Source organism: Macaca nemestrina, chromosome 20 (genome assembly GCF_043159975.1).
Source record: "Macaca nemestrina isolate mMacNem1 chromosome 20, mMacNem.hap1, whole genome shotgun sequence".
NCBI classification, from domain to species: domain Eukaryota; kingdom Metazoa; phylum Chordata; class Mammalia; order Primates; family Cercopithecidae; genus Macaca; species Macaca nemestrina.
Genome location: NC_092144.1, coordinates 7,502,743 through 7,523,147, shown reverse-complemented (window position 1 = coordinate 7,523,147; position 20,405 = coordinate 7,502,743). Strand labels below are relative to the sequence as shown.

Here is a 20,405-nt window from a genome sequence, read left to right as displayed (position 1 = left end):
CTTGGATTACTAGCTGGGCGTAGGGCGCGGTGCCGTGGGAGGACATCTGCTTCCCTCCCTCGGACCCGACCCCCAGTCCACACCCACAGGGCAGGTGAGGCTGATGGAGGGAGCCCCAAGCGGGGACCCAGCACCCCCAGGGATTTGAGGTCAGCCCTGACTCCAGCGCCCCTCCCTCCCCGCCTTCTAGGAATCCTTGAGGTCCCAAGGATACCCCAGGGGACACATTCCACTCCCACCAGCCTCCTGCCACTTGGGACAGCCCACCCCTTTCTTCCTCTCTCCTCTAGCCCCCTAGCCTGGGGCCTGACTCCTTCCGCCGGGCCACCCCCACTCTGCTGCCTTCTCCCCTCCACCAGTGCCATGTGACTTTGCCCTACTCTGAAACCCATCCCTGACACCTGTCCCCAAGGTACCCTGCCGGCTCTCCCCTTCCCATCCACACTTGTCAGCTCTACAGTAACCCAGGGGCTCCTCACCCCAGGCCTCATCAGACCAGACAGCTGGCAGCTCTCCTCCCTGGCACACACCCCAGCCCTGTGACCCCAAGCTCTGACACTTCAGGGGCCCCACTTCTATCTTTAAGTCACAGGCGAAAGAGAAAGAGAATAATGAGGACTTTATTCATGGTCACAGAATACCCCCGGGAAGGGGAAGGAGCTGGCAGCAGGTAGTAGTATCCACCACTGGTCAGTTGAAGAAAGTGAAGATGAGGTACAGGAAGGGGAAACGTGTGAGAGCGTTTACGGTGTGCAGTGCCAGCTGTGGCCCCCAGCAGACAACAAGGCACAGTGGGGCTTGGGGACTGGGGGAGGCCAGCCCTGTCCGCCTGTCCTGGAGGTCGGGAGGCTTGTGAGTGGAGTCCCGTAACCCCCACCGAACCCCCGTACAACGGGGGTTCCATTTCTGAAACCCCCAAAGTGTGGGGCGTCTCAGAGGCCCCACAGCTGAGCGTCATCTCAGGGACATTCCCACACGACGGGATCCTCAGAAAGAGCCAGTGCCAGCCGAGCAGAACCGAGGGCCAGGGCAGGGGGCCTGGTGTGCCTCCTGCCCGCCATGCCCCTCACCTGGCAGGGGTGGCTGCCCGACCCAGAAGCTCCAGGGGCACCAGGAATGGGTTCAGGGGACAGATCCCAGCTGCTTGCCAGGACGATTTCAATTCGCTGGGCTCGGCCTTCTTGGTGGCTGGGGGGGTCTCCTCTGGTGCCTTGGAGCCAGCCCCGTCCCCCTCGGCAGCAGGCCCCAGGCTCCCTCCAGCGGGGCTGGGCTGGGGGGCTGTCAGACGTAAGTACGTCTCCGTCATATGCTCAACCAAGGCTGTGCAGGGCAGGAGGGGCAGCTCCTCTGGAAGTGACATGAGCAGGTCGAGGACCACAGCCGACTCTAGTGACGGATGGAGGGGAGGGGTAAGGAGACACCCTTACCTGCCGCCAGGGACCCCGATCCCTCTGCCTCTGCGCCCCCCCTCATCCTTCTCACCAGCTGCTGAGAGCTCAGGGCTGCGGCCACTTCGGGAGAGAGAGGACAAGTACTTGTAGATCTTCTCAAAGTCCACAGCGAAGTCGTCTTCAGTGGAGGGACGAGCCGAGGACGCAGGTTTCTCAGGGGCAGGGTCAGAAGTCTCGGGGGTGGAGCTAGGTGCCTTGGGGGCGGAGCTACGTATCTCAGGGGCAGAGTCGTCCTGCCCTCCAGGGGCGCTCAGGAGCAGCGGCTTTCCACGGGCCTGCGTGGGCTTGGGGGGCTTGGAGTGCAGGAGGGTAACCGGTTCCGTGGCCGCGATGGTGAGCACCTGGCAGGCAGAACGATCAGGGAGTAAGGGAAGCTAGAAAGTCCTCTCACCGTCTACACATTCCCCCATCCTCTCGGCCACCCTAAGATGCTGCTCAGACAGGAGATGGCCTCAGAGCCAGGGACACTGAGGCTCGAGGTGTCCAGTGACTGATGGAGGCCACAGAGCTGGCAACAGGAAGGGCCTAGGGCCCAGGTTCACATGATTTGGCCCAGTGACCCTGTCCTCTGGGACGCCCCGACCTGCCTTGGGGGATGGCCGTACCTGCGAGAAAGCCACTGCCAGGGCTTCCTCCAGTGGCCCTGTTATCTTCTCAGCCAGATCCGTCCAGACCTGAGTGAAGCCAGAGGTACAAGGTCAGCCCAGGGATCAGCCTGCAAGGGCCCCCCAAGCCCTGCCCCTCCTGGGGATCCCCTAATCAGGTTATCCTCCACAACTCCCACCTACGCACCAGGGACCTGCCCTGGACAGCCTCGCCCTGTTCATCTGCCTCACCTCTATGGGGGCTGGGGGCTGTGCCTCCCGGCGCCTTGGTCCCTGAAGGCCACCCGGATGCACCTTTTGAATGGCCTCCCGGGCTACGCGGCCCTTGAGCTGCTGGAGGAAGACCCGGATCTAGAAAGGAAAGAGGAGGAGGCCGAATGAGGCTTCTATGAGCTCAGGGCTGCAGCAGAGAAGCCAAAGCCCGCTCCCTTGCCTGCTCTGGGCCCCGCTACTGCGCCTTAGTCTCCTGCTAGCCTGGTGTTAGGAGTCCCAGTGACCGCCAAGGCCCCTACCCCATCCAGAGTCTGACCAGCTACCTAAGGAAGGTGTAAGGCCCAGACCAGTTCCGGCTCCTTCACGCAGCCCAGGGCCCAACCCTATGCTGGCTACTACCCCGTTCAACTCCCTTCTTCGTCCCCTCTTCCCCATTCCCTGACTCTCACTTCAAGCTCGTATCCTGTCCAACAGCATGCGTTGCTTTTCAAGACTGGCCTCGGCTGCATCTTACTCCCAGTTCATTCCGCCCGTTTCGCCCTCGCCCCACCCACGCATTACTCCGAAGCTCGTCCCGCCTTTAAAGCTTGCACTCATCCCACCCACGCCCCGCCCACGCCTTACTCCCAAAATGGCCCCGCCCTTAAGTCTTGCTCTTATCCCGCCCAAGCCCCGCCCCCAGACTCGCCCTGCCCCTCAAACCACTCACCCACTCTCCAACCCTCAGCGGCACGCACGCCCCGCCCCCAGAATCGCCCCGCCCCTCCGCTTCACTTATGCCCCGCCCACGTCTTGCTCCCAAGCTCGCCCCGCCCCTAGGCCTTGTTCTCTTCCCGCCCACGCCCCGCCCCTCACCCAGCCCAGGCTCACCCACTAACGCCCCGCCCCTCAGCCCCACGCCACAGCTCCGCTCGCTTACATTCCTGGCCCCGCCCCGCCGGCTCCTGCCGCAGCCCCGCCCACTCTACGCCCTACCCTAGCCCCGTCTCCAGCCTGGTTTTGGTCCGGAGAACCGCATCTCACCTCAGCCTCGCTCCGGCCCTGCAGCTCCCGGGCCAGCTCGGCGGCGTCCGGCTCCGGCTGGCCCTGCCGCGCCTGCAGGAGTCTCACTAGCTGCCGCTTCTCGCGAGCGCTCCAGGTCGTGGGACCGGTCACCTCGCCCAGATAGCGCGCCGGGGCCGCTCGCCGCCTGGGAGGTGGCTTCATGCCGGTCAGAAAGACGCAGGCGCTGTAAGGCAGGTCTCCGGCGGGCGGAGCTACGGGGGCCGCCGAGGCCAGAAAGCACCACGCGGAGGCGGACGCACGTGGGGGTGTGGCTCCGCCTTTGCAGGCCTGGGGACCCGCCCCAATGGAAGTGAAGGGGGGGGATCAGCACTGGAACTGGGGCGGGGCCAAGGAGACCCTCAGCCTGCACTTTATCTCATTTATGAAGTGGGGACGACACCTTGGATCTCGTGCCCTCCTTCTATTGCTGGACTAACTCATGAAGCTACTACTGTGTACTTTGCTTCTCGCAGAGGGGTGGGTTCTGGCTGAAAGGTCAAGTCCGAAGATCCAGTCGTGGTCAAGAAGCTGGGCTCTGGGGTCAGACAGGCCTGGGGACTTTGGGCAAGTGATTTAGCCTTGCCTAGCCTCAGTTTCCTCCTCTGTAGCCTGGGGCTGATAGTCCCACTCTTGCCTGTATAAGGCAAGAGAGATTTAAGGAGCTCTAGACTAGACTGACAATCTAAGAGGAGACTGGAGCAGGAGTAGACCGGAGCAGAGGCAGAAGATCGAGGCCGAGCAAGGGCAGGGTCCGGGCGGGGGTAGTGGAGAACAGAGAAGGCCTGGCTTGAGGAAGATCGCAGGAGGCAGATGGGCAGTTGTCCGGGTAAGGAGAAGAGGGAGGGGGAGGGTTTATTTTAAACTTACTCTTGTGGGGTTGGGTGTCGCTTTTTTTTTTTTTTTAGGTGGATTTTTGCTCTTGTTGCCCAGGCTGCAGTGCAATGGCGCGATCTCGGCTCAGTGCCACCTCCGCCTCCTGGGTTCAAGCGATTCTCCTGCCTCAGCCTCCCAAGCAGCTGGGATTATAAGCACGCGCCACTACGCCCTAGCTAATTCTTTTTTTGTATTTTTTTAGTAGGGACGGGGTTTCACCATGTCGGCCAGGCTGGTCTGGAACTCCTGACCTCAAGTGATCCACCCACCTCGGCCTCCCAATGTGCTGAGATTACAGGCGGGAGCCACCGCGCTCGGCCAGGTGTCGCTTTCTGTTTGAGACAAAACGCCCTAGAGTCTCCCATGACCCGGGAGTGCACACGGGTATGCGGGGGTATGGGCCCCGCCCCCAGGCTCCACCCCTCTAATTCAGGATTTCTCAGGAATCCTCCCCAAGTCCTACTCCCAGCTTTCTCCCCAAGCCTCCCCACCCATCTCCCACCCCGCACCTTGCGCGCTCACTGACTGCACCAGAACTTAGCCGGTCAATCCAGAGGTTTATTTTGAGCACAGGTGGGTGGGAGGGACGGGGAGGAGAGAAGCACCGGGGTCGTGGCCCCATCAGGTCCGAGGTCCAGGGAGGCGGGTCCGGTCCTGTTGGTCCTGGTCCCGAAGCGGTAGCTGGGTGTATCTCCGGACCACGTTGGGGGCGCACCATCTCTGGGAGGGGTGGCTGAGGCTCAGCAAGAGAGGGGACGCTACGCGGGCCACCTCCCTTCCCAGCAGACCACTGACCTCTTCCATCGGTCTGTATGCTGGGGTGAGAGTGGGAGCCGGGTCTGAATGCTGAGTTCTCCTCGTGTAATGCCTCTCCCCACCTAATGCTCCTGGCTGGACCCACTGCCTGAGTTCGAATCCAAGCTCCACCCAGTATTGACTTTTGACAAGCTACTTAATTCAGAGAATGCCTCATTATTCTCGTCTCTAAAATGGGGATTATAATAGTGTCCGCCTGGAGGTTAAGGGGATTAAGTTAGTTCATAGGCATAAAACATTGACAACAGCGGGGGGCAGTGGCTCAGGCCTGTAATCTCAGCACTTTGGGAGGCCTAAGCGGTAGGATCACCTGAGGTCGGGTGTGCCGGACCAGCCTGACCAACATGGAGAAACCCCATCTCTATTAAAAATACAAAATTAGCCGGGTGTGGTGGCGCATGCCTGTAATCCCAGCTACTCAGGAGGCTGAGGCAGGAGAATCGCTTGAACCCGGGAGGCAGAGGTTGCGGTGAGCCGAGATCGCGCCATTGCACTCCAGCCTGGGCAACAGGAGCGAAACTCCCTCTCAAAAACAAACAAACAAACAAACAAAAACCCCAAAAACCTCAGTGCCTGGCACGAACTAAGCGCTAGGAAGCGTCACTGTCATCTCCTCCCTCCCCCAACTCCATGTCCATACCTACCTTCCTCACTGGGGCCTTCTGGGCTGGGGACCGCTGGGCGAGGCTCTCGCGGGCGGGCCGGGAGCCGGGGGCGCTGGAAGTAGAGGCGAGCTGCAGAAGGGCTGCTGCGCACCACGCCAGGCTAAGGGCGGCCTCTGGGGGCTGCTGCGGGCATCGCGGAGGCAGGCCTAGCTAGGGCTGATCAGGCCCCACAGGCGGGATCGCGTCGCCCCGGGTCCCGACGCGCGGGATTAGACTGGGGGCCCGGCTTGGCGGAGGTGGGTACCTGAGTGCGCGCAGACGAGGCCCAGCCCGGCAGCCAGTGCGGCGCCCAGCACGAAGGCTGCCAACACCAGCGCCACCACTGGCGCGGGTTCCAGGGCCGCAGGGGCCGGCGCGGGAGGCTCAGGGCGCACGGCGCGGCCGGGGACACTCTTGGGCGGCCCTGTGGGAAGAGCCACGCTGACTGGTTCCAGGTCCCAGGTGTCCTTCCCACCCCCTTTGCCGCCCCACGGCTCCCTGCGGAGGAGGACTGCGTGCTCACGAGGGGGCGGCCGCGGCACGGTGACCACGATAGGCTGCGTCAGCGTGTGCAGGTGGGGGCCGTCGGCAGCCAGACCCTCGGCGCTGCCACTGCCAGTGCCGGCGCACGCCTCGTCCTGAGGCAGACACTGGGGGAGAGGAAGGTGGGGAAGACACAGGGACATCAGGGCACCGGGATCGTGGCTCTGGTCCCCAGGGCCCCCAAGAGAGACCTGAGTCCCGCTCTCCACCACAGCCAAGATGGGACCCCTGGAAATCCGGCCCCTTAGGGATCCCTGAGCCCAGCCCCTACTCATACAAGTGGCTAGCCGCCCAGCCCCTAAGGACCCCAAATCCCAGCCCCACAAGATTGCATGGGCCGGGTCTCCCAGCACCTAGCGTGTGAGGCCCAGCACCAAGTTCCCAGAAATGTGTCCCCTGAGTGGTCTTCTACATCCAACCCCCAGCCCTGAAGGATTCTAGAGCTGTCCATGGGGGAACCCAGTGTCCACACTGTCCCCGGAGAAACTGTCGGCAGAGATGGCCCCTCCTCCCCACCTCTCCCCACCTCCAGATCCTCAGACCCCAAGAGTATCCCCTTTCCACTGCCAGAGTCGCTCGTGCCCCGTCCCCGAAGGACCCCGGCGCCCGGATTCCAAGCTCTGCGCCCGCGCACCCGCGATGGCGGCGGCGGCGTCAGAGGCGCAGGCGCCCGGCGGACTCCCCGGAGGCGGCGGCAGCGGCTCAGCTGGCAGTGCAGGAACTGCACCGAGGCGTTGAAGACCGGGCGCAGGCGGAAGCTGAAACGCGCGGGGCGGGTGGCACCCGGGCTCGGCGGCGGCGGTGGCGGGAAGGCGACAGAGGTGTCGGCGGGGCAGCCCTCGCGCAGCAGAGCCAGGGCGGGCCCCGGGGCCGGGCGTGAGGACGGCGTCACTGAGCAGCGGTGCAGGGCCAGGCCCCAGCGCGGGGAGGGACGGGCCAAGGCCGCCTGGGGGACGGAGGCGCCATCACGGATTGCCCGTCCCCACCGGCCCCCATCCGCCCCTGGTGTCCGCGGGGCCCCCACCTGCACGAACACGCGGCTGTCGGCCGGGACCTCGAGCGGCCCCGCGCGGCGCGGAAAGACGTCCTCTGTGTCAGACAGCTTCAGACTGAAGAGGGGTCTGCGCAGCCAGGGGCCGGGCGCCGCGGGGAACGGGGGTGCTGGCGGGAGGTGGGGGGGGGAGGGCGGCCCAGAGAGAAAACGCGCGCTGCCCTTTAGGCCTCTGGGAAAAGTGACCGTACCACCTCGCCCCCGCCGCCGCCTTTGGAAAAGGGATGCAGTTGCGGCGGCGGATTCACCCATGACGGGCTCCCCGCCACGTTCCCCCTGACGGTGATGTGCCCCCGGCGACCCCTGGGACCCGCACAGCCCAGCAGCTGAGCCGGTTGCAGAGCCATGAGCCCCTAGAGAAGCCTCCGAAGCTGGCGAAGGCCTCCCTGGGGCGGAAGAGACGCGGTGAGGAGCACCCGATGGTGGGGTCCGGCTGGGTGAAGTCAGAGCTCCCCCACCTTCCCCAGGGCTGCTCCTGGGGACGCAGCAGGACCGACGGTTCCCCTTTCTAAGGGGACATAGGTGCTGTCACCAACGAGGAAGGGAAGTGAAGAGGATACTTTCCCTAGAGGTTCTCCTGGGCACAGCCAAAGCCCAGCCAGGCCACCAAGATCTGAGACGCTTCCACCTGTCCAGGCTAAGGCAGCCATGGGGTCCCCTCCCCTCTCCGTGCCCCTACACACACACTGATGTCTGCCTTCAGGAGGTGCTCAGCGGGGTCCTGGTAAAACGGATAATCTCCAAATACGAAAGATGCCTGCACATCCATTTTCCTTGTTTTCTGAGACAAGGTCTCCCTCTATCGCCCAGGCTGGAGTGCAGTAGTGCGAATACAGCTCACTGCAGCCTCCACCTCCTGGGCTCCAGTCATCCTCCTGCTTCAGCCTCTCCAGTAGCTGTCACCACAGACACTCGCCAACATGGCCATAAGGGTTCTATGTTGCCCAGGCTGGTCTGGAACTCCCGGCCTCAAGCGATCGTCTACCCTCAGCCTCCCTAAGTGCTGGGATTACAGGCATGAGCCCCCTCATCCGTCCCCACATACCCACTTCTGAAGAGTGCCTGGGTAGACTGGCCCTCTCCGTGGCTGCAGGGAGCTTTGGCGAAGTGGGGCTGTGAGCCACCCTTGGGATGGAGGACAGAGACCCCATCCCACTCCCCTGCCCCGTCCCCACCCCGAGAGGAGGACCAGAGGTCTAGATGAAATAGAGTGACACCGGCCAGGCACGGTGGCTCACACCTGTAATCCCAGCACTTCGGGAGGTCGAGGCGGGTGGATCGCCCGAGGTCAGGAGTTCAAGACCAGCCTGCCCAACATAGGCAAACCCTGTCTCTACTAAAAAACACAACAATTAGCCAGGCGTGGTGTTACTCGCCTGTAGTCCCAGCTACTCAGGAGACTAAGGCAGGAGAATCGCTTGAACAGAGGAGGTGGAGGTTGCAGTGAGCCGAGATTGCACGACTGCACTCCAGCCTGGGTGGCAGAGCGACTCCATCTCAAAAAAAAAAAGTAAAGAGGGTGACATAGTGATAGAAGCATGACAGACCAGTCACCTCCCTGCTCATACATACCAGGTGGCCCGCTGGGCAAGGTGGCGATCCCTGGGAGCAGGGCCAGCAGTAGCATGGTGCCCAGCATGCTGGACCAGCTGAAGTCGGAGTGTTCGGGGCCAGAGCAGACACCAGCTGGGCTGCACCCAGGTCCCGCACGTGGGCAGGCGGCCCTGTCCTTGGCCAGGAGGGAGGCAGGGAGCGGGGGTGGCAGACTGAGGGGCTGACACCAGAGCCAATGTCCAAGGCCTGGAGGGATTAAGGGATCCTCTGCTGCCCAACCTGTGGCTAATAGGGGTAGGGGGTCCCTCACACCAGCTGCTTGATATCCATTGGCAAGTCACTACAAACACCTCCCGTTCAGCTCCCAAACCTGCCTCAGTCTCCCCTCAATGCAGAGGCCTCCCCCGACACCCACCCCCTTGCCCCCTCGCCCTGCCAGGCCCATGACACACCACAGACTCGGTGGAAGAAAAGGGAGGGATTTATTCTCAAGCGTCTAAGGGTTTACAAATGTGGGCATTTTGTTTTAAAAAGGGGCAGGGCGCCACTGGCGGCCTGAGGAGGGGTCCACTGGCTGGTGGGCTGGCCCGAGCCACCCTCAGGCCCCTGCCCGCCCAGTCCGCCCTCTGCCTGGTCCAGAGGGATGGCTGGTGACGAGGGGGGAGGTCTTGGGAGAGGCTGGGAGGCAGGAGAGACTCCCCCAGGGCTCCCCACTTAACACTGAAGGGGGTGGGGGTGGGCGGACACACACTCATAAAACAGAAAATAAAGTTAAATAAAAATAAAACCAGGCAGCCCGGCCTCAGGCCTGTGCTGGTCCTGGGACCAGCCATGCAACCTTCCGGGAATCCGCAGAGGCCCCCATGGCTGGACACAGGGGAGGAGAAAAGGGCCAGGCCTGTTGGCACCCCCACCCAGCAGACCCCTGGCCCCTGACAAACGGACCAAGGGGCAAGAGAAGGTGGCGTTCCCCGCTGGGGGCAGAGAGAAGATGACGTCTATGACTTTTTAAACATGCGGCGTTTTGTGAATATCATAACAAGAGTCAACAGGCTAGGTGAGAGGAGAGGGATGCTACCTACGCTGCCCCCGCCACAGCCAGCCGGCTTCTGCGCCTTTGGTGTTGGTTTTTCTTTGTGGTTTTACGGGATTTTGTTTTTTTTTTCTTGTTTTTTGTTTTATTTTTTCTTGTCCACTTGATTTGCATGCAACACCCACAAAAAGGAAACACACCCCCTCCTGCTCTGGCCACCCCAGCGGGCTCTGGGGGGCACCTGGCCTGGGCCCCCGGTGCACACACTTGGGCCTTCCCAGTCCTGCACCTCAACGTGGGCTGGGCCAGGTGGGTGAGTGGAGGAACGGCCAAGGGCACGATAGGGGTGACCACCTCACACCCCCACCCTCAGCCCGGCCCCCACCCCTGCTGGAGCTTGTCATACGTCCTCAAACCCCCATATCCACTCCCTCTGCCCTCGATCCCGGACTCCCTCCGGACCCCTCCCTTGGCCCCGCTCTGTCACCGACTCCCTCCGGTCACCTGCTCTGCGCCATGCCCCGTGCCCACCTTCCCTGAAGGCCATCCTGTGCAGTGAGGGCCCCGCAGACCCTTCCGCACCCCCTGAGGTCTTCAACTCACCCCCAAGCTGTGGCTCCCAGAGACCCCAGAGCAGCGGCCCCAGCCCAGCCCCCCAGTGCCCGAGGGCAGTTGGGGCCACACAACAAGCAGCTAAACGTGACTTTGGTAAAAGTTTCTGAAGGTACCGACAAACCCCATGAGAACAAGCTCTCCTCCCACCACCCCAAACACCCCACCAAGTACAATAAAATACAATAAACTCCAAAAAGGACCCCCTGAGATCAAAGAGAGAGAGAGAGAGAGCGCGCGCACGCAGCCCCATCTGGCAGCAGTGGCAATGCCCACACCGCCTTGCTGGGGGCCGCTGACTCATTGCGCCACGGGAGACCTATGCAGACCCAGGGGACCTGTCAGGAGGTGGCTGGGCACAGGCTCAGGCCAGGAGACAGAGGCAGGGAGGGTGACAGGAGAGCCAGACAAGGACAGAGAGGTAGAGCGGAGGACAGAGGGTGACGGAGGAGAAACAGGTGCGTGGGAGTGGCGAAGGGCACAGCACGCTGGGAGCGTGGTGGCTGCGGGACTCGGGGGCTCTCTCCTGGCCCCGGGGGCCGCCCCGGCCCAGAGGCTGCGGCTGAATGAACAGCGACTCTGTTCGCCGCCTGCTGTCTTCCGTTCACAGTGTCTGTCGGGGGACGCACACGGCCGGCTTACCCCGGGGTGGGAAGGGCGGGGGCCTGGTAGGCCCGGGGCGGGGGGGTGGGTGGGCACCCCCCACTCTGTCCTCAGCCCTCGGTGGCCGTCCAGGTCCCAGGTCTCCCCTGACAGGCAGCTGGGTGGCCAAGTGGGGAGGGGGGCCTGTGGCCATGCCCCTGGCCCCCTGTGGGGCTGGCCGCCGCCAAGCAGCTACCTGAAGAAGGGCAGGTGGGGCTGGCTCAGGACGCCGCTAGTCCGCGGTGACTCAGTCTTCGCCATGACATCCTTGAACCAGGACGCCACGTCCACCTCCAGCGTCTCGTAGCGCTTGATGAAGCTGTGTTCCTGTGGGCCCGAGGGGGTGGGGCTTAGGAGGAGAGGGTCTTCCCTCCGGGCCTCGCGCCGCTGCAGGGACAGGACGGGGACTGGGAGGGCCCCAGGTACTCACAAGTAGCTTATTATACTTTGGTCTCTTCCTGTGATCTTTAGTAAGGCTAGAGGAAGAGAACGGAAGACAGATGTGAGAGCAGGGCAGGAGGGGATGCTGGTCCCACCCCCGTGGTCAGGCCCTCCCCAAGGAGCCAGCGGTCCCCAAGATGTGTGTGGCGGAAGGAGCTGTGGATGTCCTCAGGACCCCGGCTGACGGCTGCGAGCAACTGTGAGTCCTGGAGCCTCCTGGCTAGGTGGCAAGGGCCTGACTTCGGGGGTCAGAGCTGGCTGAGGTCCCCCAGAAACTTGGGTGGGGCTTCCGAGAGAATCGGACATGGCCCTCCTGCACTTGTAGCTGTGTGGGTTGCAGAAGCGTGCTCACAATCTCCCACAGCCACCCTGCCAAATGCTGCAGGGCTGCCTGTCCCCTCGGACAGGTCCAAACCCAGGTCGTGGCTGCCCAGGCACCGGCTCCAGCTCCTGTCTGCAGCCAGCAGCCACGAGCCCGCCCACAGCCGCATCCGCCCATCCCAGCGTGCCGCCTCCGTTCCGCTCCCGCCTTGCCTCCCCGGCTGCCCAGAGCGGCGGGCTGCCCCTGACCTCCCAAGCGGAGGGAGGGTCTCACCAGTCTTTGACGAAGGACTGGAAGTCCCCCGAGAAGTCCATGTGTCCGGGCAGAAGCGGGGGCTCTTCCTGTAGGACTTTGGTGAGGACCTCAAAGTCCGTCTTGCAGTTCTTGTAGGGAAACTGTCCTGTTGCCAGCTCCACCTGGGAGGGAGATGGGCAGGGCTGGACCGGCCAGGACAGGTTTGTGCTCTCCTCCCTCCGAGTCCCCCAGAAGCCCTCACTCCTGGCTAGAGAAAAGGGGCAGGGCCCCAACTCACCAACGAGATGCCCAGGCTCCATACATCGGCCCGGATGTCATAGTCTGGCTTGGTGGGGTCTGGGGGGTCAATGCGCTCGGGCTACAGGAGGAGGAGGAGGAGGAGAAGATGTATCCCCAAGTCTGGGCCGGGCTCCCAGGCCCCACCCCTCCCCCGCTGGAGGGCCCCACTCACCGCCATGTAGGCTGCGCAGCCGGCGCTCCGCGTTTTGGCTTTGGAGTCCACCAGGCGGCCGCTGATGCCGAAGTCGCAGAGCTTGATCTGGCCCCGCTCGTCCAGCAGGATGTTGGAGGGCTTGACGTCGCGGTGGATGACACCGTGCTTCTCCTTCAGGTAGTACAGCGCCTTCACAATCTGCAGGTAGGCAGAGGAGGGTGCATGTGACCGGGGGCACAGGCCCAAGGCCACCTGCCCGGTGCACGCCCCCCCTGGCCACTCACCGCCACTGTCATCTTGCCCAGGATGCGCTCGGGGATGGGGCCCTGCATCCGCTTCTTGAGCTTCTCGGCACAGGTGCCCATGAGCTCCATGGCGATGAAGACGTCCGTCTGCAGTAAGAGGGGGTTCCCAGGGGAGCTGTGTCTTCTGGCCCAGCCCCCAGAGGCTCTGCTCCCTGGGAAGGGGCAGGGGGTGAGGGAGGAGGAGACCCTGCAGGGTGCGGGGGGGGGGCACCTGGCACGGCTGGGGACTCACGTTGGTGATAAACGTCCCAAAGCACTGCACAATGTAAGGGCAGTCATGGCTCTTGAGCACCACATCCAGGTCCATGAGGATACGCTTGTTCTCCTCCTTGTTCCCCGAGCGCCGCATTTGCTGCACAGGCAGGGACAGGAGGGAGCCTTAGCACCGGCCCGGGGTGTGGGGCGCAGCTGGGGTAGCCGCCAAGGCTCACCTTAACGGCAATGACGTGGCCGGTCTTCCGGAAGCGCATCTTCCACACCTGGCCGCAGGTGCCGCTGCCCATCTCACCCAAGTTCTCCAGGTCATTGATTTCTGCCTGGTAGCGCTGGGAGGAGAGGGAGGGTTGGAGGGTCCCCGGGGCCTCTGTCACCGCCCCCCGCCCCCCACTGGCACCCCCAGGATGGGTCCAGCCTGGCTGGGCCTCCTCCCTCTCCCGCCACAGTGAAGGTGGTACCTGGCCCCCGATGGTCAGGTAGCCCGTCTGCTTCATGATCTCCTGCAGCTTCTGGTCAATCTCAATGCTGGGGACACGGAGCAGGTGCCGGTGGAGGTGGGTCCTGACCTTAGGTTGGCCACCCCAGCCCCCCATACCGGGGTTCTCACCGGTTTAACCGCCCTCCCCCTGAGGCTGGCACGGCGGCCCCTCAATGCTGCTTCCCACCCAACCCTGCCGGGCCCCTGGCTCACCTCTCCATACTTCGGGGCGTGAACAGGGTTGACGGGAGCCCCAGCATGTGGCGGGGCCGGGCGGGGGGCGTGGGGTGCTGCGGGGAGCTCTCCGAGGATGGCGAGCGGCTGCCCCCATCGTTGGCCAGCGGGAGCTGCAGGGCTGGGGGGGTGAGAACCAGTGGCAGGGGAGGGGTCAGCACCCAGCTGGTCTCAGCTCCACATCTGGCACTCCAGGGAGAGGTCGGGACCCTCACCTTCCCCTCCTGGGCTTCCCTAGCTAGGTCGGCACAGCCCCTGCCCTGCTGGGCTGGAGGAGCTGGGGTCTCCCTCCCACCCCAGACTGTCCTCAGGGTCCCTTGTCTCATCCCCTGACGTGGAAAGAAATGGAAGAGGCTGGTAGGGGAGAGGGAGCCCCAAGTCTACGCTGACGGAGAAATGAGACGGGGACCTGAGGTGTCCCTCGGCCGGGCAGCCTCCCTGACAGGTGTGGGCGCTTCCTCCCACTTCTGCCCAGGAAGCAGGCCCAGGACCACAGCGCCCACAGGCTGGATAGGCGGGGGTGGAGTGCCTGCCAGGGCTGGCCCGGGCTGTGGCCCTGCTGGTAGCACTAAACTTGGCTCCCAGACGAGAGCGAGCGGGGCCACCCTGGGGAGGCAGTGGGCACGAGACCCAGGTTTCAGGCTGCCTTGCCCCATGTTCTGTTCCGGGGTCGGGAGGGCCCCCTCGGGCCAGTGGGCTGACACGGGGGCCTCCCGGCCTGGCCTGCAGAGCTGGGGCCCGTGGGGGCAGGACAGGACCTCAGGGGGCCTGCATCATCTGGGAGGAGAGTTGGGGGGCACAGCTCCTGCAGGGGCTGGCGGGACCAGGTGGGGCCAATGCTGGGCCAGGCAGGGGTTGGCTCATCCAGCAGCCTGCATGCGGGCAGCTCGGGCATGCTACAGCGGGCGGGCAGGTGGCGGGCAGGCAGCGGGCACCCTGGGGCAGGCAGGCAGCATTAGGGGTGGGAGGGCAGGAGACAGACAGACAGACAGGAACCAAGACTTGGGCCCAGGTGCCCAGAGGAGGCACTGCACAGACAGGCCAGAGAGGGGCCTGGGACAGGAGGGCAGCTTCCTGGAGGAGCTAGGGTCTCCCTGGCTGGGCTGGCGATGGGGTGCAGGAACAGAGGCCGGGATGCCAACGTGGCCTCCAGAGGAGCCAATCCTGACACCTCACATCCCAGAGGCCCTGACAACAGCTACACACACCTCCCAAGGTGCCCCTCCCACAGGGGCTGGGGCCTGCCGCTCTCCCAAAGCCCTCAACGGACAACCCCCCCTCTTCCTCCTGCCTCGTCCACCTTTTCTTCCCACAGTTCTGCAGGCTCCTGGTGACTGGTGCCCAGGGACTAACACGAACAGACAGACCCGCTCCATGCTGGCAGCTAAACCCCGTCCCTCCCCTGGGTGCCTGGGACCCTGATCTCAGCCAGTAGGAGAGGCAGGAGGACGCTGACCTCAGTCTCAATCAGGAGGCCCAGCACTGCCCCTACCTGGTCCCACCAGCCCCTGCAGGAGCTGTGTCCCCTTGCTCCCCTCCTGGAGGACCAGGAAGGAGCTGGGGAAGGGCTCCGGGGACCTGGGGACACAGTCAGGCCCAGCTTTCCTAACTGGCCTAGAGGCCTCACCTCCCGTGCCCCTCCCGCTGTCCTGGCCACTGCAGCCTCCACAGCACCATGTCACCTCCCACTGGTGCTTTTTTTTTCTTTTTTTTTTTTGAGATAGGTTCTCACTCTGTCGCCCAGGCTGGAGTGCAATGGCGTGATCTCAACTCACTGCAACCTCCACCTCCCAGGTTCAAGTGATTCTCCTGCCTCAGCCTCCTGAGTAGCTGGGATTATAGGCACACGCCACCATGCCCAACTAATCTTTGTCTTTTTAGTAGAGACGGGATCTCGCTGCGTTGGCCAGGTTCCCCCCTCTGCTTCTTCAGGTCCCTGTGCCTCTGCTCTGTCCATGGCCCGAGCCACAGCCCCGATCCTCTTCTGGCTCCCGAGGGCCTGTGCTCCCCTCACACCCAGCCCCCAACCCCTGTGCACCTGGTGTCTCTTGAGATACTGCGTGGTTCCCACCCTCAGAGAGTATCTGAGTCCCACTCCCGCCCTGCACTCAGGGGGTGAGGACCACAGCCCTCGAGGAGTCCTGTGGGCCCCCTCCCCGGCACAGCCCACCAGGCCTTCTGAGGGCAGCCCCAGAGCCTGGGGAGGAGGCTGCTGGCCTACAGACTGGAGCACGGGGGAATGGAAGGGAGGGCTCAGGTAGGCACTGGGGGAAGGAGGTACACAAAGGCCCTGAGAACAGAGGCCACAGAGGTGGTGATGGCCACATGGCAGCTCAGGAGGGTGGAGTGACAGCAAGAGGGTGAGGATGAGAGAGAAAGAATGGATGAGAGACAGCGAGAGGCTGGAGGGCACGTGTCTGCTGACAGGAGCCACAGGTGTGCAGGCTGCCATGTCAACATGCACACACACGCCGTGCAAGTGCACACAAGCACAACACACACGCGGGGCATGCCGCTGTGGACCCAACACCCATGCAGCTGGGACAGAGTCCCCATTGCCCATCGGACACACACACACTCACAGTCACTCACAGGGCCAGGCACCTCATCTACTCCCTCTCCCAACACAGGCATGGGGCACAGCCTGCATGCCCACCACAGGCTGGCACTACGCTCAGAGCCCGGGCAGGGCTGTCTTCTCTCCCCCCACCTCCTTCAAGACGCTTTTTACATTTTTTTTGTTTTGTTTTGAGACGGAGTCTTGCTCTGTTGCCCAGGCTGGAGTGCAGTGGCACGATGTGAGTTCACTGCAACTTCCACCTAATCTCTTTTATGTTTTTTTTTTTTAGATGGAGTTTCACTCTTGTTGCCCAGGCTGGAGTGCAATGGAGTGATCTCGGCTCACTGCAACCTCCGCCTCCCGGGTTCAAGCTATTCTCCTGCCTCGGTCTCTCGAGTAGCTGGGATTACAGGCATGCGCCACCATGCCCGCCTGATTTGTATTTTCAGTGGAGACGGGGTTTCTCTATGTTGGGGTCTCGAACTCCCGACCACAGGTGATCCACCCGCCTTGGCCTCCCAAAGTGCTGGGATTACAGGTGTGAGCCACCGCGCCTGGCTTAATGTCTTGCATTCTTAATAGCGACAGGGTTTCACCATGTTGGTCAGGCTGGTCTCGAACTCCTGACCTCAAGAGATCCACCCTCCTTGGCTTCCCAAAATACTGAAATTACAGGCATCAGCCACTGCGCCTGGCCCGTTTTTTAAATTTTTGAGACAGGATCTTACTCTGTCACCCAGGCTGGGGTGCAGTGGTGTGATCATGGCTCACTGTAGCCTCGACCTCCTGGGCTCAGATGATCCTCCTGTCTCAGCCTCCCTGAGGGTTGGGATTACAGGTATGAGCCACTGTGCCAGGCCTCCCCAGCGGCTTTGTTCAATGCTCACCTTCTCCAGAGGTTCCCCCAGGCTGGCCCCCTGCAGGGCCACTCACCCGGCTAGAATGTTCTCTCTGGTGGGAATGTGCTCCCTGTCCAATGGGCCCCCCTACTACAGCCCCCGCTACAGAGGAGAGGGGCTCCGTCTGTTCTATTCACTGCTGTGTCCCTGGCGCCCAGGGATGCTATGGCACCCGGGGAGGGGGAGTGCTATGTGTTCATCTAGTTATTGAGAGGGATCCATAGGCACAGGCCACCCACCAGGCCCGACTTTCTCTTTCAGTTACACACACACAGGCGTGCACGCCCTTGAAGGCCACAGACTCCCATTCAGTGGGGAGCCCACCTCCTCCTCCAGGGAGTCCAAAATGGAGGCGAGAGGAAGGGAGGGGGAGGAGGAGGGAGGACAGAAGAGGCCGGGCTGGGCTGACCGCTGCTTGAGTGGAGTGAGAGAGAAAGTGAGAGGGGAAGGGACATGGGGACACACACAGAGCATGGGGGCCGGGGGACGCCATTCTGCGGCCGGGGCAGCGGTTAGGTCAATGGTGCAGATGTCCAAGCAGCGATGATAAAAAGGCTGGTACCTGCTCGTTGGGACGGGGCAGGAGCAGGGCTTAGAGTGATCACAATAACTGGATGGGGAGAAGGAAGAAAAAAAACAACACCACGATAAATCACAACAGAAACGACCGATTCGTCCAAAAGAAAAGAAATCAAATCATAAACGAGGAGGAGGGGGGGAGGCACCGAACTGCAGAGATGGCCAGGAACCGACAGAGATGGGGAGGGCGGGGAGGATGGGATGGAGCTGACACAGACACAGACGCCTGGAGGGGACTCCTCGGGGGCCTGCCTGCCACCGGCCTCCTAGCTCTGCATGGGAACGGCCACCCATGAAGGCACCCCGCCACCCCTGAAGGCACCGGGGACCCTGGACCCAACCCTGTCTCATCCACTCAGGGGCCAGGGAGGGCAGCCCCAGGGGCTAGCAGGGACCCGTGTCTTAGCTGGGCTTCTTGTCCCAGGCAGTGTCCTGTGCCACAATCTCCACCTCCATGATTTCTCTGGACCCCCAAGAAATTCCCCAAGGAGGAACCCATGCTGACTCAGGTCAGGAGAGAGAGACAGGAGAGTGTCAGGTTGTGAAGGTCAGGCTGGGTGACCAGGGAATGGGGTGGGGTGCCCACATACAGGGGGTACCTTTCTCGTCTGTCCTAATGACTCCATAGAGAGCTAAATAAACTACAAAGGTCACATCAGAGGACACATGAGAGCATTTTACTGGATCAAGAAAGACACAAAAAGGATCACGGGTCAGGGGTGGTGTTCGCAGGGTTTGAAAATCTGATTCCCTCCAGCCCAGAGGATTTACAGACCAGGCTCTTGGGGAAAAAGCCAAGAGACTAGATATGGTCAGTGTTCCCAAGCCAGGAGTGTGCAGAGTGAGAGGTACTGATCTAGGATGACAAGGTTTCAGGGAAGTAGGTACGGAGACGGTGGGATTGATCAGAAAGCAGGAGGATGTGTGCTGGGGGGTCGGGGGCAGGCCTAGAGTCACACTGGCCTCAGGTGTCCCCAGATCAGGTGGGTGTGGGTGTGAAGGGAAGGGGAGCCATCACTTGAACACAGGTGACAAAGTCACCGGGCTGGCTGGGGGTCGATGTGCATTTCTGGAGAGATCAGACACCACACGCTCACCAAGATGGTGACAGTGAAACTGGTCACAGGGGTTTGAGGGGGCCTGATGTATGTGGGAGGGGGGTCTGCTGAGCCCAATGCCAAAGTCACTGTCACGGGGCGCAGAGGAGAAGGGAGCCCCCCCATCCCCTCACCCCAGACACGGTCACAGGGAGAGCGAGAGGGAGAATCCTCGGGTCAGAAGAGTTGGGGAGGGGCTCTCTGTGGTAAAGTAACCTCAGGTGTCCCCGGGCCAGGCGTGCGCGTGTGCGTAGATCGTCCGCTGCACGGGGCTGACAAGCCCCCAGGTCGGGGGAGGGGGGCGCCAGACAGTCCCTGAGATGACGAGAGTGGTAACATCAGGTCAAAGGGGACATGTCTGTGTTTTCGGGGCGACCTGGATGTGGTCACGGTCGCGTGGAGTCGGGGAAGCCCGACCCAGAGGATCACGGCGATGGGGGCGGGTCATCAGCTGGGGGCCTCTCCTGGGTCCAGGGACTGGGCTCCCAGGCCCCGAGGGTGCAAACCCCCAGAGCTCGCCGGCCCCACGCCCCCCGGGTCACCGTGACCCTCGCCCCGCGAGCCCACAGCGGGGGGGCTGAGAGGAGCGCGAAGCGCCCCGGAAGCGGGGGCGGGGCCTTGTGGCGGGGGCGGGGCCTCCCGCGGCGCGCGCCCCGCCCCGCCCGCCCCCTCCCCCACGCCGCCGTGCTTACTGGGCCTGGGCCGCTGGGGGCTGATATCCAGGTTGAGGTCGATCCTCCGCCGGGCCTCCCGGTTCTCCTGCTTCAGCTTTGCTTCCAGGCGGGACAGCTTCTGCTCCAGGGAGGACGCCGCCATCTTCCCCGCCGCCACCGCCGCCGCGCACCGCCCGGCCGCCCGTCAGTCCGGCAGACAAACACCGCACTGCGCCTGCGCCGGGATGACCCCGCCGAGCCGCCGTCTCGCCCCGCATGGCGCATGCCCGCGGCGCGCACCCGCCCTTCCCCGCGTGCGAACCTCCGCGCGTGCGTGCTTCGGCTCAGCCCGAAGGATGACGCCCACCTAGAGCTCGAGGCAGGCAACGTGCAACCCCCGCCTTACTCGCCACTGCCACCGTACTGCGCACGCGCCAATTCCGGATCGCTCCAGAGAGAGGCGCTGCGAGGAAACACCATTCTTCTGATGGCAGTGGGCGGTGAGAGCGGTACGCATGCTTAGGCAGGGGAAACCGTGTTCGCGCGCGTGGCTTTTGCGCATGCGCATTTCTGGAACCTCTTTCCCAAGCGGCAGTCGATTCTTGGTCTCCACGGCGGTGCAACCTCAACCTCCTCGCTTTTCACGGTCGGCTTGGGCGTCCTTTCGGAATGCCTTCCTCACTGATGGTGCATTATTAGGATTCCTCTTGTGCTTAATTGCCTCCTAGCCTCCTGCTGGCAGCGGGGTGCCCCCTCCTCACCGTAATTAGGCTCCGTCGAGAGCCCTTTTCCTTCTTGCCAGTACGAGCAGGCTCAGAGTTGGCCGAAACCAGGCGGGAGGGGACGGCCATG

General features: G+C 63.0%; 3 protein-coding genes across 10 annotated transcripts; all 3 read right to left on the bottom strand.

Moving 5' to 3' along the window:
• Positions 1-599: 599 nt before the first annotated feature.
• On the bottom strand, positions 600-3,606 carry LOC105484111 (small nuclear RNA activating complex polypeptide 2). 2 transcript variants are annotated; one of them, XM_011745443.3, is made up of 5 exons: positions 3,293-3,606; positions 2,288-2,407; positions 2,057-2,125; positions 1,483-1,792; positions 600-1,386 (listed from the first exon to the last, which is right to left on the bottom strand). In XM_011745443.3, exons 1-5 carry the CDS (start codon positions 3,473-3,475, stop codon positions 1,067-1,069), a joined length of 1,002 nt encoding a protein of 333 aa, XP_011743745.2. In that variant the 5' UTR covers positions 3,476-3,606; the 3' UTR covers positions 600-1,066. The 2 variants fall into 2 exon arrangements, with proteins under 2 accessions (XP_011743745.2, XP_011743826.2); XM_011745524.2 differs by lacking the exon at positions 3,293-3,606 and adding an exon at positions 2,719-2,837.
• Positions 3,607-4,723: 1,117 nt separating this feature from the next.
• On the bottom strand, positions 4,724-9,180 carry LOC105481343 (transforming growth factor beta receptor 3 like). 6 transcript variants are annotated; one of them, XM_071086860.1, is made up of 7 exons: positions 8,813-9,180; positions 7,214-7,350; positions 6,824-7,135; positions 6,170-6,296; positions 5,912-6,070; positions 5,647-5,719; positions 4,724-4,994 (listed from the first exon to the last, which is right to left on the bottom strand). In XM_071086860.1, the coding sequence occupies exons 1-6, from the start codon at positions 8,877-8,879 to the stop codon at positions 5,652-5,654; spliced, it is 870 nt and encodes a 289-aa protein (XP_070942961.1). In that variant the 5' UTR covers positions 8,880-9,180; the 3' UTR covers positions 4,724-4,994; positions 5,647-5,651. The 6 variants fall into 6 exon arrangements, with proteins under 6 accessions (XP_070942961.1, XP_070942962.1, XP_070942959.1 ...); XM_071086861.1 differs by having other exon boundaries at positions 4,724-4,906; XM_071086858.1 differs by having other exon boundaries at positions 7,214-9,180.
• A 77-nt stretch (positions 9,181-9,257) lies between these two features.
• Positions 9,258-19,791, bottom strand: LOC105481345 (mitogen-activated protein kinase kinase 7). Of its 2 annotated transcripts, XM_071086854.1 has the most exons (12): positions 19,593-19,791; positions 17,787-17,834; positions 13,745-13,886; positions 13,512-13,578; positions 13,269-13,382; positions 13,070-13,189; positions 12,817-12,924; positions 12,551-12,730; positions 12,377-12,457; positions 12,118-12,260; positions 11,512-11,557; positions 9,258-11,408 (listed from the first exon to the last, which is right to left on the bottom strand). In XM_071086854.1, exons 1-12 carry the CDS (start codon positions 19,714-19,716, stop codon positions 11,274-11,276), a joined length of 1,308 nt encoding a protein of 435 aa, XP_070942955.1. In that variant the 5' UTR covers positions 19,717-19,791; the 3' UTR covers positions 9,258-11,273. The 2 variants fall into 2 exon arrangements, with proteins under 2 accessions (XP_070942955.1, XP_070942956.1); XM_071086855.1 differs by lacking the exon at positions 17,787-17,834 and having other exon boundaries at positions 19,593-19,790.
• Between the last annotated feature and the right edge of the window lie 614 nt (positions 19,792-20,405).